General features: G+C 41.4%; 5 protein-coding genes across 9 annotated transcripts in view; 3 read left to right on the forward strand and 2 right to left on the reverse strand.

Annotated features, from left to right (window-relative positions):
• The first annotated feature begins 108 nt into the window (after window positions 1-108).
• ftr82 (finTRIM family, member 82) lies at window positions 109-5241 on the forward strand. Its single transcript, XM_047607049.1, has 7 exons — window positions 109-902; window positions 2179-2274; window positions 2399-2632; window positions 2964-3123; window positions 3212-3268; window positions 3485-3553; window positions 3961-5241. Exons 1-7 carry the CDS (start codon window positions 312-314, stop codon window positions 4479-4481), a joined length of 1728 nt encoding a protein of 575 aa, XP_047463005.1. The 5' UTR covers window positions 109-311; the 3' UTR covers window positions 4482-5241.
• Window positions 5242-6345: 1104 nt separating this feature from the next.
• Window positions 6346-7816, reverse strand: atp5l (ATP synthase, H+ transporting, mitochondrial F0 complex, subunit g). Its single transcript, XM_047607111.1, has 3 exons — window positions 7688-7816; window positions 7140-7300; window positions 6346-6542 (listed from the first exon to the last, which is right to left on the reverse strand). The coding sequence occupies exons 1-3, from the start codon at window positions 7734-7736 to the stop codon at window positions 6444-6446; spliced, it is 309 nt and encodes a 102-aa protein (XP_047463067.1). The 5' UTR covers window positions 7737-7816; the 3' UTR covers window positions 6346-6443.
• Window positions 7817-9854: 2038 nt separating this feature from the next.
• On the forward strand, window positions 9855-12202 carry LOC125021789. Its single transcript, XM_047607993.1, has 4 exons — window positions 9855-10124; window positions 10209-10259; window positions 11208-11402; window positions 11588-12202. Exons 1-4 carry the CDS (start codon window positions 10073-10075, stop codon window positions 11995-11997), a joined length of 708 nt encoding a protein of 235 aa, XP_047463949.1. The 5' UTR covers window positions 9855-10072; the 3' UTR covers window positions 11998-12202.
• A 430-nt stretch (window positions 12203-12632) lies between these two features.
• Window positions 12633-18910, reverse strand: pdzd3b (PDZ domain containing 3b). Of its 4 annotated transcripts, none has more exons than XM_047607989.1 (11): window positions 18850-18910; window positions 16707-16734; window positions 16192-16256; window positions 15888-16099; window positions 15595-15793; window positions 15354-15490; window positions 15054-15258; window positions 14772-14968; window positions 14162-14377; window positions 13822-14037; window positions 12633-13710 (listed from the first exon to the last, which is right to left on the reverse strand). In XM_047607989.1, exons 1-11 carry the CDS (start codon window positions 18875-18877, stop codon window positions 13675-13677), a joined length of 1539 nt encoding a protein of 512 aa, XP_047463945.1. In that variant the 5' UTR covers window positions 18878-18910; the 3' UTR covers window positions 12633-13674. The 4 variants fall into 4 exon arrangements, with proteins under 4 accessions (XP_047463945.1, XP_047463946.1, XP_047463948.1 ...); XM_047607990.1 differs by having other exon boundaries at window positions 16198-16256; window positions 18850-18905; XM_047607992.1 differs by lacking the exon at window positions 18850-18910 and adding an exon at window positions 16985-17254 and having other exon boundaries at window positions 16198-16256.
• A 4750-nt stretch (window positions 18911-23660) lies between these two features.
• cltca (clathrin, heavy chain a (Hc)) overlaps window positions 23661-24225 on the forward strand; it is a 28768-nt gene continuing 28203 nt past the window's right edge. For both annotated transcript variants that reach the window (XM_047607410.1, XM_047607412.1), the window contains exon 1: window positions 23661-23979. In XM_047607410.1, coding sequence (XP_047463366.1) covers window positions 23938-23979 — 42 coding nt within the window. In that variant the 5' untranslated portion in view covers window positions 23661-23937. The remainder of the gene's footprint in view (window positions 23980-24225) is intronic.

Here is a 24225-nt window from a genome sequence, read left to right on the forward strand (position 1 = left end):
CTTTCCTTCTGTTCTCACCCCTCTCTGCCTGCCTTCTCGCCCTCGCCCTCTCCCTCTCCCTCTCCCTCCTCGCTCAACCTGCTTATCTGAACTGGGCAGGGCTCGATATACTCACAGCACAGGGGGAGGGCCTTGTCTGCTTTCAATCAATAACCTCTGGAATTCAGAAATACAAGTAGGTCCTGTCTCTGGCAGGCTGTACCACACTCTTGAGGGCGGGCTCCAAAGAACACTCGACGGAATCTCTGTCTCCTCGTAGCTTTTTTCTGTGTCTCTTTCCACAGGTCTGACTGTGTTCTGAGCCCATCACAATGGCTGACCAAAACTCTCCGGACTACTTCAGCTGCACCTTGTGTCAGAACCTTCTGAGGGACCCTGTGGCCATCCCCTGTGGCCATAGTTTCTGTATGGACTGCATCAGCGGCTACTGGAATGAGGCTGACTACACAGGAATTTACATTTGTCCCCAATGTAAGATCACATTCACCCAGAGGCCTGTGCTGCGGCCCAACGCCACTCTGAGCATGGTAGCCGAGAAGATCAAGAAGAGCGGTCTGAACCTGAACCTCAACACATCCCAGGGGAACGTCTACGCCGGACCAAGTGACGTCCCCTGTGACTTTTGTACCGGAAAGAAACTTAAGGCTGTGAAGTCCTGTCTGAACTGTCTGGCGTCCTACTGCGAGAAGCATCTGAAGCCACATTATGAATCTGCCACATTCAAAAGGCACAAGCTGGTGGACGAGTTGGGAAATCTGGATAGGAAGATCTGCCCGCAGCACCAGAAGTCCCTGGAGCTCTTCTGTCGAACAGATCAGATGTGTATTTGCGCTATCTGCACTGTCAGTGAACACAGGGGCCATGACATTGTCTCTGCTGAGGCAGAGAGGAGTGAGAAACAGGTAAGAAGCTCTCCTTTCCCTGTCATTGCCTCATTTACAGGAAGCAACTGCGTGTGAGAAACCATGAGCTGTAACTTTTCTTTGGTGCGTGACTATTATGTAGCCTTTGGAGTAACATGACTTTAAGCAAACAATGTGTTTTTCCCCAATTCTTGCCTCTGCACTACGAGTGGTGTCTGTACTTTGACCCATTTCACCGACGCTATCAGCTGCCCTGGCAAGCGTTCACCGCCGCCAAAACAAATCCAGCCTTCTGATTTGCTGCGCCCCGGCTTGGGGTGTGTCTTGTAGTTATCACCCTGAAAGCTGCTTTCCAGAGAATGCGGTGGTCCAGCTGTGGGATAAATACACAGAAACTGCAGACTTCCTTTTGCCGCATTGTTTCCCACCTGTGGGAGTGGGTTTGCAACCATACTGGAATGTCAGGGAGGGAATACGGTCAACATGTAATCACAGAGTTGTGACCACAGTCAAATGAATCATCGGTTATGTTTCCTGTAAAACTATGTAGAACAGATAAGAATGTCAGCAGACACTACATTTACTACTGACACTGGAAGTTTCTGTTAATGTGATAAAAGTGTGTTTTTATGCTTGCCAGGAATATGAGTCAACAGATATTCAGGGCATGATGAAGTAATATTTTAGCACGTTGTTTTTATAACATGGGTCGTCTGGTTACTCTCATCCCAAGATTTACAACCTGAGTTTCACACATCTCACTCCATCTCCCGCTCTTTCCCTCTCCCCTCCCCCTCTGGCACTGATTCCCCCCTCCCTAGATTCTCCACATTCCTCCAGCTTATCTTGAAGAATGGGTTGGTGGGCTTGAGTAAAAGCTGAATTAGAAGGCCTCTATTCTGCATGTCAGAGCCCTGTGCACCTTGAAACATCTCTTTAAAAGTCACACAGCGGTAGATTCACATTCCTGACATGGACAGAATTCCTCTACAGATTTTTTTTTTTTACCCCCCCTCGCTCTCTGGGAGATAAAAGCGGGCTGTATTAAGAAGATTCTTTGAGTGTGGTTTATTAGGCATTCCGAAGGGCCTCCCCAGATATTCCTTGATGGGAAAGAATGTTTGTGCTTATCCAACAGATATAAGGATTTGTATTTTGTGTAATAAAAGAGCATGGCATTCAGAAGCATGAATTAATTAAACTTTTGTGGTCAGTGATTTTAATACTGCATATAATAATGCAAGTGGTCATCAGAATGGGGTTGTGCGTTTAGAATGTGAAACTGACGGCCTTGTAATACTTCTTTAATCTGCAGAAACTCTTGGGAGTCTCCCAAGCTGAGATCAAACAAAAACGCCAGGAAAGGGTGAAGGAGCTGGAAGAACTGAAGACTGCGGTGGATTCACTAAAAGTAAGGACTTTGTGGTGATAAGATTTAGTTTCGCCCTACTAACCATTTGATCTTCACACCAAACAAAGACCTCCAAGACTTGGTCTCTTCTGTAAAGCACTGACAATCTGGGTGTTCTGTCCAGAACTCGGCCCAGAGAGCCATGGTGGAGAGCCAGAAGATGTTTGAGGACATGATACGCTCCATCGAGAGGATGAGGACAGAGGTGAGCAAGCTGATTGGTATCAACGAGAAGGCTGCTTTCAACCAGGCCGAGGCTTTGATCGAGCGACTGGAGCAAGAGATAGACGAGCTGAAGAAGAAGGAGTCCGGACTCAAGCAGCTGTACAGCACTGAGGACCACATCCACTTTTTGCAGGTAACTTCACAGGAGTTCACTGTGTGTGGTTAAATTATCTTATGGTCCACTGGTGGTGCCGCTAAACTCAAAAGATGCTGCAGTGTCACAGTAATCCTGTAAATGTTGGGTGTAATCCCAGAAGCTCGTACATTATTGTGATTTGGGTCAAAGACTAGCAGATATCTCAACCTGAACTACCAAAAATAATGGTCCCTTGTCAAAGGGTGGTGGAGTCACTTTGTAATAATGCAGAATTAGCTAAACCATTAGTGATTTCACAAGTTAAATATGGTTAACACTGAATAAATAATCCTCCTCCTCATCACACCCTTTCTCCTTTCACCGCCAGAACTTCCACTACCTCTGCACCCCCACCGACGACGGCTTCATACCCAGAGTGGCAGTGAACCCTGACTTCTCCTTCGGGTCGGTCAGGAAAGCCGTGGCTGAGATTAAGGACCGTCTGGAGGAGTTTGGCAGAGAAGAGCTGCTTAAGATCTCCAAGTCAGGTCTGACCTTTGTAGCAGTGACACGATACCTGTATAAAACAACAAAAAATTCAGTTTACTAAATGTAAACATGGTCTTTCATTTACAGTGAACGAGGTCCCAATCTACACCACAGAGAGTCGAACACTGGACAGAAGGAGCAGAGGTAAGGGCCGTCCGTGACAATATAGAACTGTATGAGGTTAATTATTATTGAGGATGGTTGATAATGTACTCAACACATATTGTTGGAGAAAAAAACACAAGGCGCTTACATCATATATTGTTCAGTTTCAAATACTGCGGAGAAACCACATTACAGAAAGAATGAAAGGCATTTGCGTGGGTGTGCGAGGTTGACTTACCACGGTGTAACTTGCAGGAAAAGAAATGACAGTGGTGGACAACACCCCTCCTCCAGAGCCACGGAGCAGATCTGATTTTGTCAAATGTGAGTAACTGGTGTATTTACTTGAAACGTCTCTCTGCAATGCAGCCATGGAAAGTAACTCATTAACTCGAGTACTGCTTTACTGGCATATTTTCATTTTGACATTCCACTCCACTATAATGTAAAGGGACGTTTAGTATCAATTTAATGCTTATTCAACAATATTAAAATGATGACTGCACATTATTACATCAGTAATGTGAATTACTTTTCTATGACATAGTATTGATTGTTCTGAGAATGTCTGTTCTTCATAAAGAATACCTTTACTTCAGATAAACATCAGAATGAATATGTTGGTGCACTGTTACTGTTCACGTTCTCACTAATCCTTCTTCCACTACTGCTGCAATTTAAATCTGACCCAATTCAGAACACTGTAAAGATTGCTTATTCATTTCTTCCAGACTTCTGCCAGCTGAAATTAGATCATTCCACAGCCTACAAGGAGCTGTTCATCTCTGACAGCAGCAGGAAGGTCACCCGCACCAGAGACTTGCAGCCCTACAGCGAAAACCCAGAGAGGTTTGACAGCTTTGCCCAGGTCTTGTGTCGAGAGGCCTTGTCCGGGGGCCGTTTCTACTGGGAGATTGAGTGGAACGGGGAGTTCTCCATCGGCGTGGCCTATAAGAGCATCAGTCGAAAGGGCAAAGGCTCGCTGTGTCTGCTGGGCTACAACGACAAATCGTGGAGCCTCCTCTGCTCTGACTCAGGTTACTCTGCCTGGCACAACCGGGTGGACAAGCCCGTCAGTGGCCCCCACTCCCCCAAGATAGGCGTGTACCTGGACCACACGGCAGGTGTGCTGGCATTTTACAGCATAGGCAACACCATGACCCTCCTGCACAGGTTTGAGACCACATTTGTTGAGCCCCTCTACCCAGGCTTCGGGGTCGGAACCTCGGTCAAGATCTGCAACCTTAAGTGAACGCAGAGATTTGAGCATTTCGATTTTTTTTTTTTTTTTTTCATAGTAAACAGCAAAGATGTTGGGATATATATATATATGCAACAATTTCAAAACTACACCAAACCACATGGATGAAGTGACTTTTCAGTAAATGTAAATGTAGCTTCCAAATGTGTATATACTTTTGTTTTAACTCTAGACATCACACACTGTATTATGTTTTGCACTGTGATGTCAAATCACATTATTGAAATATATATCTACAACTTAATCACACAAGTGCAACACAAGGAGAAGTGGTATCCCTTTTAGTATCTGGTGATATCTGCTAAGCAACATTACAACATGTCAACATATAATAAAGATACACATGTTTGGAATACACCCAAAATGTTTGCTTCACAGCACGTGTGACGTATTTTGTTACAATGTAATTGTATTGTAACTTTGAATCACGTTACTTGGACAATATAACTGCATAATTAAATGTATCCCAGTCTTATGGATGGTGTAAGTGATACAGCAAAGTTTGTTCACTAATGTGTACCATTGGGGTTTCGATACAATCTGAAAGGCTGTCGTTTCATTTTGACATGTTTTAATATTGTCTGTTGTATCAGTTGCTGAATCTTTACAGTTATTTTTTTTCACTTGAACTAACCCTTATTTAATTTTGAGTATGTTTACTTTGATAATGTATGACCAGAGTATAATTCATATCAAGACTTGTTTTGTAAAAAATAAAAAGTCATTAGTTCTAAATAAAGAACTAAATGCATGAACAGAGTTTTGTGTTTTTAAATGATGGCTGAGGTTAACAGCATGACAGGGGAAGTGGAAATCCCATTGATTTACAACACAGTCTTTACATCTGTCCTCGAAATGTTTCATCCCTGTTCACGCCTTCTGTCTGGAGTAAGTCAGAATCTGGATGAGTATCATGTGATTTTCAAGTGGACACCACCCAAAGGTGTTCCTATTACAAACCCAACTCCTCACTAATCTTTTAAAACCGAAGAGACTTAGATTAACGACGAAATGTGTTCAAGAAAGTCTCCTCTAAGCCCAGCTGGCTTTGTTTCAGATGGTTTTCTGGATATACCATACCCTGGACGACTGAGAACATTCGCAGGCACGTTGCCAACCTAAAAGCTTTACTGGATTGCAAATGATAGGTCAGTCTGATATGGATTCAAACGATAATTTAGCACTTGTTTAATTCTAAGTAAGTCCAAAAACAATTGTATCAGTGCGTTAGACACCGGAGTCCTCCTGATACAGTACGTGAGCCATAGTATTTGTGATCACATGTACATGTGACTGACTCAACCACCTGCTCTGAAATACTTGCAGCATTCACAGTTCGGCATCAACACTTGAATGGTGGCAATAGTCACAGCTCCCTCTCCTGGTTAATACAAAGAACTGAGGAAAAATAAAAATCTAAGGACACTTATTGTAAAAGATCATAAATGGCAGAAAAAAACAACAGTAACTATATTTTTTGTGTATCTTCAAATATGCATCATGTATACAAACGTGTATGCACTCTTCAGTATTCTCTACATTTCCCCATAACAATCACTCAACACATCCACTTCGTTTTTATTGAACCACTCTTTTGTTGAACTATTTGGGTTCTTGTTTTTGTCTTCTTGCTGCATGACTCAGTTTCTGCTAAGATTCAGCCCATGGACAGATGTCCTGGCCTTTTATTTTAGAATTTGCTGCATGTGGTATCTAACTCATCTAATAAGAATTCATCTGGAGACTTTCACATACATTAATTCTAAAAAATAAAATGATTTAAACCTGAAAGTAACACATAACCCAACAAGAACAGTATGTAAAGAAAGCAATGAGTCAATAATTACAACAGCTGTATTTTTTAACAATACATATGTTTATTAGATCCCAGATTTTTACAGGAAGTTGAGCATACAACGCCCAAAAGAAAACAAATGAATTAAAGACCTAAATTTAAACATCATAGCCAATTATGCCTCCTTTGCCAATGCACTCTCCGATGTAGAACCACATCAGCACTTCAGTGGCCACCAGTCCATTCCTCACAGCGTCCTGTGAGAAAACACAAAAAATTTGATTTGCTTTCGGAGCAACGCATTAGATTAGCCAGTCTCTACTGAAAAACTTACAGCCGTGGTTTTCCACATGGATCGATTTAATCCCATTTTAATTTTAAACAGCCCAAAGTGACAATAAAAACCATAAACATAACAGTGTTTTAGCATGAAACGATAAGACATTTAGTTACTCTAAATCTGATCTTAATGACAAATACAGTCTGTCGAAGTTCTGTGTTCATGGTTACAGCACTAAAAGTGCAAATATTCATTATTTATAAAATACACGTATGTGCGTGTGAGGAATGGACGCTGTGAGGAATGGACTGGTGGCCGTGTGTGGTGTGTGTGTGTATAAGGACATTTACAATTTTTTTCTTAACTAAATGTAAACTGCTTAAAACTTTGAGCACAATGTTTGTGTGTGTTTTATATTCTAATCGAACGTCTTCTCTTATTATTATTCTGAATGTTGCAGAAATTAAATGATGATATACATCATTCATGGGAAAATATAAAAGGAAACGAACAAGAAGAAGTAGAAGACGATGAGGAATGAATATTATTGTCTGTATGGCACCAACATACATACCCTCACTGTGGTTTGAGCTAAACGTCCTGTCTGGAAACCCTTGATGAGGTTTGTGGCTCCCTCGATGGCCTTGGGGATCTCAGCAGGACTAGGGGGGACGAGTTCAATGCGGGCGTAGTGCCAGAAGGCTGCTAGCCGAGGTTTGGAGGCGGTGACAGCGGCTGAGAAAGAAAACATAAGCCGCTGTCAATAATCGCCCCTGGGGCTATTCTCCTTTGCAGCGGCTACATTGTTGATTCGCTACATGCTAGTTATTAGCATTAGCCACGTAGCATAGTTTACGTTCAAGGTGTGTAAACAATGAGAGCGCGCGTGCCAACTAGCAATGACACACATTAATCAATTAAATGAAGCGGGTTCATTCATGCGGATTTAGTGTCCTCTGCACCAGACAGCATCAGCTGATGTTACATCTACTCCATTCATTGATAGCTAGGTCACGGTTTCACTGACAGCGTCGGCCTATGCATAAACATAATATGCCGGAAACTTCAGCCCTCACTGTTGGCTACGTGTTATTATAAAACAACATAACACACACAACTTACCGCCAATCAGGCTAGGTACTTTAGCGACCAGTTTCTGCACCGCTGCCATGTTGAAGGATTTATCCAAGCTAAATATTCCCGACTGAATGTCACCTCCAATCCAAAGACCCCGGTTGTCCAGCTGACCGCCTGCACAGAAACAGACCACCACTTCTTTGAGGCTTAAATGCGGCTGGCGTGACTTCACGTCTCAGTACTGCCATCCTGTGGAGCCAGATCATTCCTACACTATCTCATTTTCCCACTTGACCTCTGTCCTCCAAAAGCTGTCCAAACCCATTAACTTGACCGATGCCCTGTCCACCGCCCACAACGTTCATCATCATCCCCTTTAATCTTTCTGCTTTTAGGCAAAGTTAATAGGTAGTTCCAAAAGATTTTAAAGGGAGCACGTCAACGTAAGATAAAGCACATCAACGCAAGCACCAGGAACCATATGAAAACATGATGTGCAGTTTCCTCAAAAGGACTCGATGTCCAAAGCTGCTATGTCTGCCGGTGACAAACTTTTGCCAAAGCAGGCCCCTCTGCACCTTATGTGCACCTGCACACAGAGGGCGTCACGACTGACTGGGTGTGTGGAATCTTGCACTGCTGCATTTGTAATGCACGTGAAGGCCTTACAGCTGAGCCCCAGGACACTGCCCCTATTATATTTTCAGTGTTATTTGTTGTGCATTTGTGAGCCCTGATTTGTGAGAGAGAGCGTTTCTGAAGAAACAGGTAAGAGCAGTAAAACAAGATAGGTTATGCAACACTTTGCTACAAAAGCAAGAGGAGAGGCCTTTGATGACTCCCCTTTTCCTTACCTATCCTTTGTATGCTGGCCAGAAAGTTTATTGCTGAGTTTAATGTCCAGGGTGAGTCCAGAGCAACAATGACTGGATTATTCCACCAAATGGGTCATTTGTGCTGCCTGCCAAGACTTCAAGAAAGGAGGTTGATTGTACACATAGATTGTTTTATAGTTGCAAAACAATCAAAGAATTCAAACTAAGATCAGAGTAAGTCATTTTTAAGGAAGGATATATAAGGATATATATCTAATTTACCCCCGAATTTACTTCACCTTTAATCCAGTCATTAAATGCTTATGGAAAGATGAGACATAGGTATTGTAATTGTTCAAATCATATGAATATCATATAAAATGTAATTAACTGACACAATGTCTTTTTTTTTCAACATTTTGAATTCTATTCTGTTACAGCTTTGCAACAATGCAAATGGGCATTTGGTATCATATGAGTCATTATTCACACATTGTGTTAAGCAACGTCTTTGGAGGAAAACCTGTTTGGCGTTTGGACTTTGCAGATGATGTCACCTGTCCATCATGCTCTGCAGGAAAATGATGGACTGCTCTCTCAAAGTCTGGTTCTATTATCTGTCCCAAGCAAAGAACACAAGTGATAGTAATCAGGTCAGCGAAACCAATAAAGCAATTAAACGGGAGAAAACCCAGGGAGCAACAACTGACAGGAAACCAAGACAGACTTTACAAAATAAAACAGGAAACCAAATACAGAACCATGACAATAATGGCCACAAACTTCGGGTTACAGCTGAAAGAATGGCATCAAGCAAACATTCACTGAAATTAGAAATTAGATCCCTCCCTAGGGTAGCCAGACTCGCCTTTAGACAAAGGGTGAGGAAGTAGGACGTTCGGAGGAGGCTTGGAGAAGAAACCCTTCTCCTTCACGTTAAAAGGGGCTAATTGCTCGGTATCTTTAAGGATGTCTCCTTAGGGTTTAAGCGACTGTGCATCTGATTTTACATCTTACTTGGAAAATTCTAATTCATTATAATTAAAATTATAATCAAATTATAATCAAGTACTTATAGTATTTCAAATATTCATAAAGCAAAATGAGTGCTGCAACTTTGGGTAAAGCGCTTACCTTAAGGGAAAACACGCTGTTAAATGTTGGCCTCTGACCTAAACCCCACACAGGATGGTCCAGGGAACTTGAAGCAAAGCCTTTGTAGTGGGATTACTTTGAGCACCATTAGGTGTGGTAGGGGTAGGAGTGTTGTTTTTGTAACACAGAACCATTGAGTCAATCAAGGAAAATCTCTGCTTACGTGTTTACTCCTGGGGTGTTGTAATAAAAAGATGAACACATCTCCTTAGTGCAACACGGACGAATACAGACATTGAGAAATGTTCAGTTATCCAGCAAAACCAACCTGATACTCTACGAATTTCAAGAGAGATGGTAACAGGACTTCCCTTCTAAAAAGAAGTGTTACTCACTCAGGTTTTAGTCAGTCAAGCCAGTTACCTGAGCCTCAGGAGGAGACCAGCAGCCTTTACCTGAATGTTGAGGGAACTTTCCCTCCGTTACAGCACATCACATTAACCGTGTTCCTTGTGGCACAATGGCAGGAGGCCGGTCATGGAGCTATGTTGGTACCAACTTGTTTATTGCAGGTTAGTAACAGTAAAACTGGGTAAAGGTTAAGAACTGCCAGATTTATTTGCATTGACTGTTCAACTCTTTGTTGTCTGCTGTAGGATGTACCATTGTCTTTGTCTCAGCCTTCCCAGTTGCCCAGATCATCGTAGGTGAGTATATATTTATATCTACTGTATATACATAATCTGTGTCCCAGATTGTCACTTACTCTGTTTACAAAATTGGGGAGGGAGCAAAACTGGATTTTGTGTGGGAGACAGTGTGTGTACTTTTGACTGGCAATGAGTAGCAACGCTAGGGCATCATGTTTCACTAAAGTGATTGGCAAGTTGTCAAAATCCCTCATCATCACTCACAGTTTACAGATAAATTTGCAAACACACATATTTGTTATGCTGTGCCAAAATGAACATAAGAAACATGTCTGGTCTTGATTTAGACCAAGCATGGATCAGACTTGCTCATTTGCAATTTGCAATTGACATTTGTAAAACAGGATGCTGCCACCATTTGCGTTATACATCTGAGTAGAAAACAGTTTGGTGGAGAAAGTACTGCTAAGAGGTTTGAGTTATATTGAGCTGCAGCATAAATGGATTTTGATTTTTCCGTGTATCGAACATTTGAAGTATGAGAAGGTCTTAGGCAGAGGGTGATTTATAGAGCGTAAACTCCTTTAAGGCAAATTTGAGATTTGTGATACTGGGGCACATGAATAAATAATATAATAACCACAGAGTTTAGGGCAATTATTGCTAAGAAGACTTACTGGGTCAAATAATAACAGGCTGACAAGACATTGTCTCAGTAGCAACTAGAGAACAACATACCACAAAGATTTCTCCTTAAACTTCCAGCTATACAGTATTTGTGGAAAGAAACTGCCAGTGTCGCTAATGGGTTTGACTCTACCATGAAGACATCCCACTTAGATACATCAACAGATGGATGGCCATTGCAAATTGCAGAACATATTTTACATGCAGTAAATAGAATAGAAGGGAAGAGCCATTGTTAGAAAGGAAGAGCCACTGTGTACATAGCAAAACACTACTTTTGTTTCTAACAGTTTTCCAAATGCCTCACTTTGTAAACAGGTGCAGTGTACATATATGAATGCCCGGCAGCGCCATTTATTCCAGTTTATGTGATGGTGAGTGGGATATGTGCCCTGCTGCTGATGGGTCTGTTGGCTTTGCCAAAGCTCCTGTCTCCAGCAGTGTCTAATCACATCATCTGGACTGTGTCCATGCTCAGCCTGGTCCTGTTCGTCTTCATCTGGTTCTTCTACGGTAAGCCACACTCGAGATTCTCCACACTATATTCACCGTGCGGCTGTTTATGTATGCGACATGTTCATTATGTGCATGTATAATCAACTATTCTTGTAAACGTGTACTTATTATAGCATTGTTTTTTTGTTTGTATGTTTTTTCTCATTGACTGTATTCATTCAATTATTGTGTTTCACTTCCAGGGAGTTACCAGATTTATTCCATACATCCACCCAACTACAAGAAGAACCTCACTGCCAGTGTCAATAGTTCAACTATATTTGACGGCAAAATGAACTCCACCTTGGGGAACCAGAGCCATCCAAACCTCAACCAAACATGGATGAGAGACAACAACCAGACGTTAAGGATTCAGAATGAAACATTTACCCGAAGTAACGTCAGCAGTGAGACCAACAGAAGCCCCCCAAACACACCAAAAGCACATAATGTGTTGAGTCTAGTGCCTTACTGTGCAAGAGCTGTGTACTTGTTTGCTTTTTGGACCACCACACTGGTCTATGTGTTTGCAGGAAACACCCTGTTGATACTGGCCTGTATATATGGTTTCATGGCATTTACAAGTAAGTGTGTAGCATATCTCACTCCCTGAACTGAACTAGATACTGTATTTAGACACTGTCAACAATCACATCAGTAGTAGTTGCACAGTAATTATGTTTCACAATGTACAAAGATCAAATAAAAAAGGAACACATTGTTTAGGTTGAATGAGGCAGGGAAGGGATGAATAAAATGACTTGAATGTTGGTTATGAGTCACACAACTTGAGAAATAAAGGAAAAATTTCAACAGTTCCTTTTGAGATTTCTGTTTGGAGAGAGAAACTCAACATCAGAGTTGCTTCATTATACACCATATGTTGTTGTAAGTGACTTCTACACACTTCTTTTTTTGTAATTTGATTGCACCACAGCTCTACTGGTTCCTGTTTCATTCTAGGATGTTAATGTTAAATGTGACTAAGTTTAAAAGAATGGGGCAGACATACAGTTAGACTTATATATTTCTGGATACTGACAAAATGTATGTTATCTTAGCTCTTTACAAAATGATATGGGACTTACAGCCATAGAATGTATATATAGTGTATAAATATACATAATCATAATTCACCTGTCATCATCACTGCTGTCCAGAGTCTTCAGGTTTTCATATAGTTATGGGATGGTGAGGGGGTGTTAGGAGGTGTGGAACCAGATGCAGGACTATTGATGGGGCACGAAGTTCAAACCAAAAGTATTTAATAACAAACAAAAGGCGCTACAAGCATGGCAGGAAAATCCAAGATCCAAAAGTCGAAGAAAAGGGTCATGCCATGGATACAAAGAACGTGGACGAGGTGACACAGAAAAAAACATGGAAACATTAAATGATGCGACAAGGAACAAAGGGAAACGCAGGGCTATATTTACACAAGAGGGCTCAGGGCTGACAAGACACAGGTGAGACATATGAAGATTATCAACACAGGTGAGGCAAATTAACAATCAAGAGACAAAGAGGCACAAGATGGGAAATCCAGAAACTTGACAAAATAAAACAGGAAACTTCAAAACATAATCACAAAATAAAAGACAGAGAACCTTAACAATATGCACAACTACGGCCAATTTCGAATCACCAGTTAACCTAATGAGCATGTCTTTGGACAGTGGGAGGAAGCACCCTGAGACCGCCCACACAGACCATGCAAACTCCACACACAAAGGCCGGTGGCTATTTTTGTGCTTCATAAATTAGATGCTGTGATGTCTTAGAGACTTTATCATCATTAAACAGAGACAAATGCTCAGTATAATAGTTGCAGTCAGCTGTTAAACTGTTTAATCTGAGCAAAAGACCACAACTTTTTATACACAGCAATTAATACTTTTGTAAACATTTGCACCAGCCGTTAATGGTCATTAATATGTACGTTTTCTTTGTGCTCAAATAATAGTACTTCTTATTATTGCTGGCCACTTTCTAGAGGATGACGGTTTCCTTTCTTTAATGTCTTTCTGCTTTAATACGTCCATTGGTTTGCATTGCAGTTGTCTAAAACACTGAAATCAGTGGCATGATCATGTCGTATATACACTAGAATGTTAAACCTCCTGATTTACGTTCAGATTTACATTCGGCTTATTATATCTGTGGCGTCGTTTGGATTTCTTCATTTGGAACCCTCGGAGGTTTGTCTCCTGTTCAACGCAGTCTCAGTCTGACATCTCCTCAGTAGGTGCGTGGTGCCTGGGCATGTCGTCAAAGCTCCGCATCCGTCCACTCACAAAATTGTTAACTCATAACTGTCATCCTCCTCCTGAGATGCAAAAGAGAACATATGAGGATGACTGGAGTCATGATTAAACTGAGAAATGTGAGAGTGAGAAACACACTATGTCGTATGTAAAACATTTAGCCTTTTTGTCACCTCTGTCTCCGTGACGTCTGTGGAAGGTGCTTCTGCCTCTTTTATCTTCTTGTGGCTTGCCCCATCCATGACAAGTAATGACAGAGAACGTCCTCCCTTTTTCATAAGCAAGCTCACATCTTCCAGATATTTCTCCTCCACATTTTGTCCGTTGACCTCTATCACTACATCACCCACAACCAGTCCAGCATTCTGTCCGGGACCACCAAGCGTCACCTAGGAGGGAGGGGGGGGGGCAAATACCACAACATTTGACAAACAAATTGTGCATAAAGTGTGTAAAAGTGTATGCCTTTCTTTGTGTTTTCTGTTTAAGGGCAAGCCAACATGTCATCCTCACCTGAGTGATGACAGCCCCGGGACCCTTTGGGAAACAGCCCAGGTTAATGCCAAACCCGAAAGGGCCTTTTTCAAGAGAGTAGAGTCTAGGTTTGCGCAAGGCGTCCATTTCATTTCGTGGTGACTGAGGAGAATTTGCTGAGGCCGGCACATTGCTCTGCTTTTCTTTTTCAGCAGCAGCATCACCCTCATAGAAGAGGACAGGGGACAGACCGAGCTGCGGAAAGAAAACTAGAATTACCACCTCAGAAATATTGAATAATTTTTGTCTGCACCAGCCAATCAAGCTACAGTTTATTGTCATGTCTGTCCAGACGGATGGTAAGATTTTCTGCAGAACATTATAATGTCACAGGGAAGTTACCTTTGATGTCTTGAACATAAAATTTCCTCATCTCACTGCATCGTATAATATTACATTTGTGAGACATTTTATTGTAATTAGCATTGAGCTACAGCCACGAATGTGTTTTGTTAGGACACAGTGGCCTTGACCTTTAACTTCCAGATGTTTGAACATTTGAGGCATCACAATGAAAAGAAACTGTAGTGGTTCACTGGCGTTCAAAAGGGGACACCAGTGAAAGCCTGCTGATATGTAGTATGCCCACCTTGGTGTAAAAGTCCAGGCCCAGAGGAGAGATGGCAGTGAGTGTCACCTGCTGTCCACTCTGTTTCACTCGTTCCACAATTTCCTCATGACTCAGTGACTCCACTGATTCTCCATTGACCTCCAACAGCAGCTCTCCATCCTTCATACCTGCCTTCTCTGCTGGACTGCCTTTGTCCACCTCGCGCAGAACATGATCTATTAATGGAGAACATACCAAAAAATGAAATCAACGACTAAAATCTTGAACGTCCAAATCTAAGTTGTTGTTTTTTTCCCTTACATGTGCGTCCTGATGTCACCTTCTCGAGTCGAAGGAGGAAGCCGTAGCCCTTTGGCCCAGAGTCCAGGTGCAGTTTTCTGGCTCTGTAAGGCAGGTTATATGGTACAGCCATGGTGGGCAGGATGGGCATCCGCTTTTGAGTGTAATACTTCTCACTCTCAGTGTCAATCACTAGGATGGTGATGTAATTGCCACATTTTTTCATCTGCAACAAAATTATCATTGCGTTATTTGTCATTGTTAGACAAGGACGGACTTTTGGGATATATATTTTATTGTAATGACTGGCAAACCACAGACCATTCTGGTGAGAGCGGAGAACGTGAGATCGGATACTACTGCTCCGTCCATCCACACCAGGCGATCTCCCTTACGAACCCCCGCCTTCTCAGCTGCACCTCCAGCCACCGGACTCACAGAGAATTGGCCTTTCACGCCTACAGAGCAGGAACGGAAGGAGATGCTGATTAAGACTGCGCTGACTTCAGCTTGTCTAATCTTTAACTTTGGACCTCTTGTGATTAGCGGGGAGACGTGTTACCTTCCAAAGGTGTGAAGCTGATGCCCAGACCTGAGGCAGGATCCCTGGTGATGTGGCAGAGTCTGGGTGGTTGGAAGCTCTTGTCATCCCTAGTCAGACCTCGGATGTCCTGACCCCGGGACACAGCTTTCTCATACTCCTCCCCATCCAGCACTAACAAACACATCTGGTGTCCACTTACTTTTATCATCCTAGCCACCTGATGCATAATCGGGAAACATAGCAGACACAGTTAACATGATTCGCTCGGAGTGGTTTCTGTTCTGTTTAAAAATGGACGAAGCGCATCTTACCTCAGAGTGAGGGAGATCGTCAGTATAGCGGTTGTTAATTTCCAGAAGTCTGTCTCCATCTCGGAGGCCGCCACGATCTGCTACCCCACCTGGCACCACATTTCTGACTATATGTCCTTGTCGCCCCTTCTCTACCCGCAGATTGAAGCCATAGGACTCATCTTCCTCGCGTTTGAGAACACACAGGCGTGGGCTTGGTGACGATGCAATGTCTGAACCAGAACAGACAGAAACGCGTTGTTATATTGAGCAGATTTTTCTCAGGCTGTACCACACTGATGTTAAAAATAGGCATGCAGGATACCGGCACCATCTGTGATGACCATCACTGGGTTGTCTATTCCCTCCTTAGGATTAAAAGTAAATTTCCTTCAAATGGAGAGATAACAGACATTTTACTCAAGTATCATCGCGATCTAAAAATCAGTTCTGAAATAAATTACTCCTTCTGTGCTCCACGTGGCCTTTATAATTTGACTTTAAAGTCTAGGTTTTTATTGAGTCCTCATTTGCAGTTAATTAGAATTTATAGTACACATTAGTCTCCTCTTATCGTGTCAAAGCAACGTTTATGTCTGTACGGTAGGCCTTATCTTGGGCCCAAAGTCTTCAAGATACCTATGTTCCAAAAGTCAACATGCAAACCCGAAGGCACATACAAAAATTCAAATTCTAACAGTCAACGCTGTAATTTTTCTTTTTACAGGTAAGTATCTTGGGCTCTGTGATTTGCATGATCGTCTTATTTTAGTGTCACTAGCATTCACATTGGCATTTGAATGATGACGCAGAAACATTTGATTAGAAAAAGAGACTTACGTGGTCGGACCTACGACTTCCACCAAACCTTGAAAAACAGAAAGCACACGAATGGACGAATGGAGTTTGGCAGCATAAAGTTACTTTGAAATAATGAATTTCCACACATTTGCAGGCACATTTACATAAGTAACCTAGTACTCATTTACAACCTGTATTGCTACCATACAACCCAGATCAAACTGTGTCACCTTGCACCAGTAATTTAACATTTAACAACGAAACTTCCATTCATATTAATTCATATTAATTCAACTCATATATTAATTTAAACTTACAGTTCTCCGAATGTCTGTGTCCTGTCTACTAAACTGCAAGCCTTCGTCTGAGCTCTGGATGACATATCTGGTGACTTTAACTATCATCTGAGGCACCATAAAACAGGGTATGACTTTATGCAATTACTTTTAGTCTTTGTCCTCTATAAAGGGGGAGGAGATTAAAAGCACATCAAAGCCCTGAAACTTACAAATAATTAGATAATAGCATTTCTAAACAAGCTAGTGCTGTAAGACAAGCAGTTGGGTTATTGCCTCAAGGCCGCCGACCGATACTGTGAAAGTCAGATATTGTTCAAATAAATAAATAGAAAAAAACATGTTCATTTCTTTTTTCCAAATCTGTGCCACCGTGTTCTGAGCCTCAGTGACATGGTTCTTGAGCAAGACTGTAAACCTTTTTCTTTCTTGCCTTTCCTTTGGGTTATGAAGCATCCATTTCTGGCCTTTTCTGTTTATTATTGTAGTAAAAAAAAACTTTTCCAAGGCGAAGTGGAAACAGGTGGTCAAAATTCATTCTCCAGTAGATGATGTTATGTGACTATCAGTGCAGACATTGACAGGAAATGTGCTAGGAGATCGTTTTAGTCTTTATTTGTGCACAGTTATGTGTTATGCACCTTCTTCATTACACCAGCAGAGGGCTCTATTAAAGAATATTGTTTCTAATTTTGCACAATTTCCCACTGGTCAATTAAAATATTCAACAATTCTCCAGAATTAAAGTCACATGTCACAAAAAAAACAATTGTATTTGATACTGGAAAAACAAACAAAAAAAAACAAACGGGCATCCAGTGATAAATTAAAATTAATGTATCCAGTTTAACACTCTTAGAGGCTGAAAGAAAATCAGCTTCCTTCTGAGCTGTAGAAAGATGTTTGACCTGTTTTCTTCTCAGTCCTGGGTGATTAGAACACCATTTACTAATCTACCCTCAGGTTTAATCTTTAATCACAGGTTATAATTACCATGGCCATTCTATGTCATAAAGCTGACTGACCTTCTTTTCTTGAAAGTAAAATAAACTAGTGTCACTTATGCGTTACTTGTTATCTTCAACCCTAACCCCTGATGGTACAAGGCCATTGTGCTTCTTAATCTTACTGCTGTGACACTGTGAACATTTAGGAGGTTGTTGCTGCCAAAGAAAAAAAGAAAACACAGACAGACCGTGCTTATCAAGCCCGTGGATAACTTGGCTCCCATGGTGACCATTGGGAGGTATGAAAATGTCTAGAGCCGACAAACTGAACTGTCCCTGTCCTCTAATCTGTAACACTGCTTATCTGCGAGGCACATCATATCAGTGATGCTGAGTCCTTGCTTCTCCGACACTCAAAAACAAAAACCTAGAGAGTCGCGCCACACTTTTGCTCCCTTGTGAACTCCAGCTCTCGCATCTACGTAGCATAAAATGTGCAACAAAGACACTTCGGGGCAGCTAATGGCTCACTGTTTGCCTTCCTCTACCGTAAACCTTATTTTTAACCTCCTCTGGACAAAGTGATCCGCCAGGACCGAGCAAAGATGAAAAGCTGATGCTCTTGAATGCTACAATTAGCTATAATTACCATCAGCACTTTTTACTGGCATGTGAATTGAATGTGTTCAGATTCACACAGTTTAAGTGATTTCGTCAATTCATAAGTGTTGATGCGCTGCAGTTGTGATGCTCTGTCATAATTAAATCCAAATGCAGCCCAAGAGAATACAAAGATAATACTGGTATGAGCCAGACACATAGAAAGGTCAGACAGAGAAAACAACTGGAGAGCAATATGTAATAAATGCAGCAACTGTCCCAAAAGGTGGGACAGATGCAACTGATGTATAAAAAAACAAAACAATCAACATATCATACCTGTATCTGATCTCATGTTGTGTTTCATTCCCAATGGGCTAGCAAACTACTCACTGGGATACAACAGTGGAAGCGTTCTGTGGCCAAACGTTTATTTTAACCACAGAGAGACTCCTCCTCTTCAGGGACACCAGGGTTAATGTTTAATCTATCTGTGATGTATTTTCAGCACACATACCAGTGTGTAGAGTCTTTGTTGCATTTGTTTGTGGACTGGAAGTACAAAACGTGTAACAAGATTGATTCTGACTGTTGCATCTCTGTAGTGAACTTTCACTTGGGAATTCTGGGACAGTCATAAGTGAACTTTAAACGCAAACTATCATATATCTGTGCCTGAGAACCTGGACCAAGGCCAAAGCTTGGTGAGAAGTTACACAAACGGGAAATGTCTGGGCACTGATTTAGACTTTAACAGACCGACTGGAAATGGAGAAATAAAGACTAAGTGGAGGAATGAGGATGATGAGCAATCAAAGGATATGGCAATAGGAGAAAAGTCCCTCAACCTTAATATCTGCAAGGCAGTCTTACAGGAGATATGAGGTTTTCATATGAGCTTCAGATTTCTGATGATGAAATCAACTCGGACACATGTTAAAATCTCAAAGCGCACCAAATCATAGAGAGATATGAGTCAGCCCACGCAACAAACCGAGACGTGCACACTGCATGCACTCCCTCCGACTCCTGGTAAACAGGTCTCATGCATTGAGATAATAATTTTAATATAATATAGAGATTACTTTTGGATGAAAGATTGTATAAAAAGATATAGCTTTAACGGCAACATTTAAAACTTTGATCACTGATGCAACAATAAGTTTCCCTTGATAAAAGAAATACAGTGTGAATGAGCGTCTTTGTGCTTTTCTAAGGCTGGCCAAAGCAGTCATAGTATAAGACAGAGATTCTCCACCGGTGGTCTGTGGACCCCTAGTGATCCGTGGTGTACTTGCAAAGAGTCTGTGAAAATAAAATATCTGTTAAAAATGATCATATGTCCTTTATAGTAATAGGATTATTTTTACTTAATTGTGCCTGAGACTTTATCTACCTAAACTACAGAGGGTAACAGGACTTTGTTTCTCTAATTACATCTGTTTCACAGGACCAGTGCATTTTATTAAGAGATCTCTTTCCCTGTTGCATTGTTCATTGACACTATCAATACACCATCTGCATCCCCTACTGTTTCAGTGGGCATACACCATTCATTTCTTAATAGTACTCTTATTGTCTTATTGTGAAACATCTGCAGGAAGGTGTTGTGGGAAGCTAATTAACTCGCATGGTCAGGTTAGCACTTGAAATTCAGCTAAGCTCATTTTTGATTAGGTGGAAACTTTTGCGGGGTTGTGAAGGTATAAAGTGTTTCGAGGAAAGCATGCTGCAATTCAGGACAAACTAGACATGCCACTACAGGACCAAACTGGCAATGCCACTTTTTTAACACCGTTTGAAGTCAAATACCAGTAGGAATATACTGTATTTATGGATTTGGTCACAGACAGAAAAGCAAGTTCTGTACATGATAAATTTCTAGAGTTGAAAGTGTCTTGTTTTAACATGAGAACGTACTGTATATGCAGCACTATAGCGCTCATTTTAGACTCAGTCCACTAGGTGGAAACAAAGTCCAGGTCAAAAATTGTCAACAGCTAAAAGGCAGTCCTGTTTGTTTTTTGGGGTTTTTTTGCATGTCATTACAGTAATTGTGTTTGTTTGTTGTTAATTATAATTTTGTGTGAATGACACTTCATATCAATAACAAAATCTAAAAGTGTATGTTTAAATTTCAGGAAAAATTTGACCTTTCCCGGTGTGATTTGATTCCAGGTTTTATTATAAGGACAGCAACAGCTCCACGCTCTACGTTCACCGTTCAGACCTTAACATCAACTTTTCTTGACATTGTCGGCTTGGCCTTAGACAAGCAGTTATAACTAAATATGCTTCCTCCAGCTGGAATGGAGCAAAGGCCCGCACACAGTCAATTAGTAACTTCACTTGAACTGCTGTTCAAAGGTTAAGCTACAATATATTGCACGTGATTGAGCGGTGTTTGTGAGAATGAAATAGAAAATCAGTCAAGACGATTTGTGCAAGTACGAGTGAGAATGTGTGTTCTTAAATCAGTGTTACAATAGCTGGGAATCATCCACCACATTTGACAGGGGAGGTGAAAGAGGTGGAAGCGTGTTTAAAAAAAAAAACAAAAAAAAAAACCTTGAACCTGCTAGATGTCAGACAAAACAAAACACAAGGAGTCTGTGTTTACAGTATGTTTCCTGGATCGGGAGGAGTGATGAGGAGAAGAGGGAAAAGGAGAGAAAAAGAAAGAGCCCAGTGGAGCTTTTCAATCCCAGTTCCGGATCCAAGTGCCTGTCCCTCTCATTTGTCCCTAATGGGATCCTCCCAGCCACAGGAAGACACGAAGCTCCCATCTGTGCCTCACTCCTTGCCAAAGCACTGGAGTGTACTTGCGGTCAGAAATCTGTGAGGGAGACAGTTACCTTTTTATAAACTTAACCCCATTTGTTATACATATCTCCAGTCCAAGCACAGCTGCTCTTCAGAGGACCTCACTTGACTTTTCATCAAGCTGCAGGGGATGAGAAAGAGTAAAGAGAGATGGGGGACATGTTGCTGGAGAACCCAGACAGAAATATAACTAGAACTGCTTCTCATTTAGCTCGGAACCTGAGGCTTATTCCAGCTTCAGCAGACCAGTGTGACATCCTTGCAGAGAGTCCGAAGGCCACTCTTTTAACGTGGCACACATGGCTTCTCTGTTAGTGTCTGTGTCTTGTGTTTCCTCAGCCGACGAATCCATGGCAACAGCAGCTTGAATGGTCTATTCAGAGAGGCCTCCACTACACTCTGCCTCTGAAACTATAGATTAGTAAACCAAATGCATGGCTGGTTGGATCCAGGTTTTGCCCACTTGACAAGTAAATTAGCTATATCATTAGATGTGGCCCAGGTAGACAAACTCATCAAAAAATTAAAAATGAAAGGTGAACCGCTTTTTATGCTTCATGCATCCCTCCGTCACCAGAACGGCAACTGGTCTCCAAATGATTTCAGGCACATTCAGTTTGTTTAATACATAGATACAGTTTATGTTTTAATTAGGAGGTTTCTGCTTTTCTATAGGAAGTTTACTAAAACTTGACAAAATTAGACATTTTTTAAACTCTAACATATCAATAAGATGAATATAACACAGATTCTATAGCCAAAAACTCTTTCTTGCTCACTTACAAACATTTATCCCTACCCCCAACGCTTAACTTGATTGTGAAATATATGCTTGCGGAGCTTACCGGATGGACCACAATCCAGATGATGTCCAGTAGAAAAACAAGAAAAGCGGTGATGACGTTGCAGAGATTTACAGAGAAATCCTTTGACAACGCTTGCTTTAAGTTCACACAGTCTTGAAATGAACCAATTCACATCATTTGTCTGGATGGATCTGGATAGTTCTTCTGCAAAAACGACTAGTCTTAATCCTAAGGATGTTGGAGCTGACGGATCCCTGAAATAAATTGATTCCAGCTTGCCAATGTATTTTACGCTCAAAATCATTTGTTCATCAATGCAAAAACACTCGACATGCATCGTTTAGGGTTTCCTCTTTTAGAGTTAAGCACAAATAAGATTGAGAATGTGTCTGCAGTTGTGTAACAGTTCTGATTCACAGCTTTACTCTCTTTCATTTCCAGCCTCTCGTAAAGATGACCAACAATAATGGAATCAGTTGACCTTCCCCGAGACCTTATTATAATAAGTACAACATGTAAAACATGTAGAGTCTTATTAAATAAGGAGTGAATAATCTTAGGTGTCACATTGCAGAGAAGTTGTTTAAGGACCTTACTGCATTTGACAGACATCAATGGTGTGTGATTGACAAATACCATGTAGTCATTTTCCTGCAAACTCTCTTTCCTCATAAGCCATAATTGCTGGCTCAACAGAATGAGATATCTGCAAACGGGTCAGTTCATTGGAAAGATAGCTTTCACAGCATTCAGTTTTACATTGAGCAATAAGCAGACATCCTCTGCCAACAGAAATTGTGGATGTAAAAAAGGGAAATGAATACTGGGGTGCACACCCAACATCCAACATACATTCCATGGTCCATATGTTAACACATTGTTATTATTCCGTGCAGGCTAAAAGCACAAACTGTGCAATGGCTGTTTATAGTCATCTGAATTAATTAATCTGAACTGAATACTACATACACACTAGATATGCATTTTCTGCTGAGGTTGTGTAATCAGCTAATGGGAAAGTTTTGTCATTTTAGGTGAACCATGCTAAATACACGTACACCAATTATATCTGATAAAAATGCAATTCCGTCAATGATATGACATGTAATGAGAAAATGGTGGACAGTTCGAATATAAATTTTCATGAAAATACAATTAAAGTTGTTTAAATGCCCTCTGAATTCAGGAAAAAGTTTAAAGTTTAATTTGAGTTCAGAGGGATCTGATTGGCTGAGGGGAACAAGTGCTCAGCCGCCGTACAAACGCGTAGGAATGACGTTAATTTACAAAGACGAATGATGTGGCAAAAATCAAAGGGCGAATAGAAAGAAGTAGTTCCACTTGTGCATTTGTTCTTCCATTGTTTTATCTAGACGTCCATCGTAGCAGGTTGATATATCAAAGAGAATATAAAATGGTGTAAGTGTGCTAAAGAAAGAATAAGTATACACGGTATAATGCACTTTTTAAAAAGTGCGACTACGTATTCATCCGCCCTGTTAGTGCACTTCCATTTCCGGGATGTTCTCTCTGCTGACCAACCTCCACCGCCATTGCAGGTCCAGGGAGTCGGTGTAGTGGCAGTCAGTCGTTAGCCAAGGGAAGACCGCAAGTTAACAGTCAAGCGACGACCAAAAAAGTACCATCGCGCCGACAACACGTTTTAAACAAGGCTTAGGGTTCACTCACAATTGGACTTTTAGACTAGAGGCTCCCTGGCTGTCTGTCTAGGACCTGAGAGACGCAGCCGTAGTTTGTTAGCATTAGAAGTAACCGGAGGAGAGAGAGAGGAACCGCCATGGCTCAGATCCTGCCTATCCGCTTCCAGGAGCACCTGCAGGTATGTGGATGAATGAACGGTTAAATTGTTTGGTAAAGTTTGTCTATCAGTCACAACCACTGCGAGACTGCCTGTCCATTCAGGGACTAATACAAGTGAGACATTGCTAACAAGCTAAGTTAGCTTTTGCGAGCTATGCTAACTAGCCTGGCAGGGTGGATGACGTTTATCTTAGCATGAATCTAGCCCTCTTGCTAACACTTTGACTAGTCACCCTTGCTCTTGATTTAAAGAATGAAAGTCTGC

Source organism: Mugil cephalus, chromosome 15, assembly GCF_022458985.1.
Source record: "Mugil cephalus isolate CIBA_MC_2020 chromosome 15, CIBA_Mcephalus_1.1, whole genome shotgun sequence".
In the NCBI taxonomy this organism is placed as follows: Eukaryota; Metazoa; Chordata; class Actinopteri; order Mugiliformes; family Mugilidae; genus Mugil; species Mugil cephalus.

What these genes read in the sequence shown, in the direction of transcription:
- ftr82 (XM_047607049.1), top strand. Translation starts at nt 312, where the DNA reads ATGGCTGACCAAAACTCTCCGGACTACTTCAGCTGCACCTTGTGTCAG. An exon ending in ACCACATCCACTTTTTGCAG is followed by an intron (nt 2,633 to 2,963) that starts GTAACTTCACAG and finishes TTTCACCGCCAG; the next exon opens with AACTTCCACTACCTCTGCAC. An exon ending in ACTGGACAGAAGGAGCAGAG is followed by an intron (nt 3,269 to 3,484) that starts GTAAGGGCCGTC and finishes TGTAACTTGCAG; the next exon opens with GAAAAGAAATGACAGTGGTG.
- atp5l (XM_047607111.1), bottom strand. Translation starts at nt 7,736, where the DNA reads ATGGCAGCGGTGCAGAAACTGGTCGCTAAAGTACCTAGCCTGATTGGC. An exon ending in AGTACCTAGCCTGATTGGCG is followed by an intron (nt 7,301 to 7,687) that starts GTAAGTTGTGTG and finishes TTTCTTTCTCAG; the next exon opens with CCGCTGTCACCGCCTCCAAA. An exon ending in TAGCTCAAACCACAGTGAGG is followed by an intron (nt 6,543 to 7,139) that starts GTATGTATGTTG and finishes GTTTTCTCACAG; the next exon opens with GACGCTGTGAGGAATGGACT.
- LOC125021789 (XM_047607993.1), top strand. Translation starts at nt 10,073, where the DNA reads ATGGCAGGAGGCCGGTCATGGAGCTATGTTGGTACCAACTTGTTTATT. An exon ending in TACCAACTTGTTTATTGCAG is followed by an intron (nt 10,125 to 10,208) that starts GTTAGTAACAGT and finishes TGTCTGCTGTAG; the next exon opens with GATGTACCATTGTCTTTGTC. An exon ending in CTTCATCTGGTTCTTCTACG is followed by an intron (nt 11,403 to 11,587) that starts GTAAGCCACACT and finishes TTTCACTTCCAG; the next exon opens with GGAGTTACCAGATTTATTCC.
- pdzd3b (XM_047607989.1), bottom strand. Translation starts at nt 18,877, where the DNA reads ATGAAACACAACATGAGATCAGATACAG. An exon ending in TCTCCGCTCTCACCAGAATG is followed by an intron (nt 15,259 to 15,353) that starts GTCTGTGGTTTG and finishes ATTTTGTTGCAG; the next exon opens with ATGAAAAAATGTGGCAATTA. An exon ending in CAGACGTCACGGAGACAGAG is followed by an intron (nt 13,711 to 13,821) that starts GTGACAAAAAGG and finishes TTTGCATCTCAG; the next exon opens with GAGGAGGATGACAGTTATGA.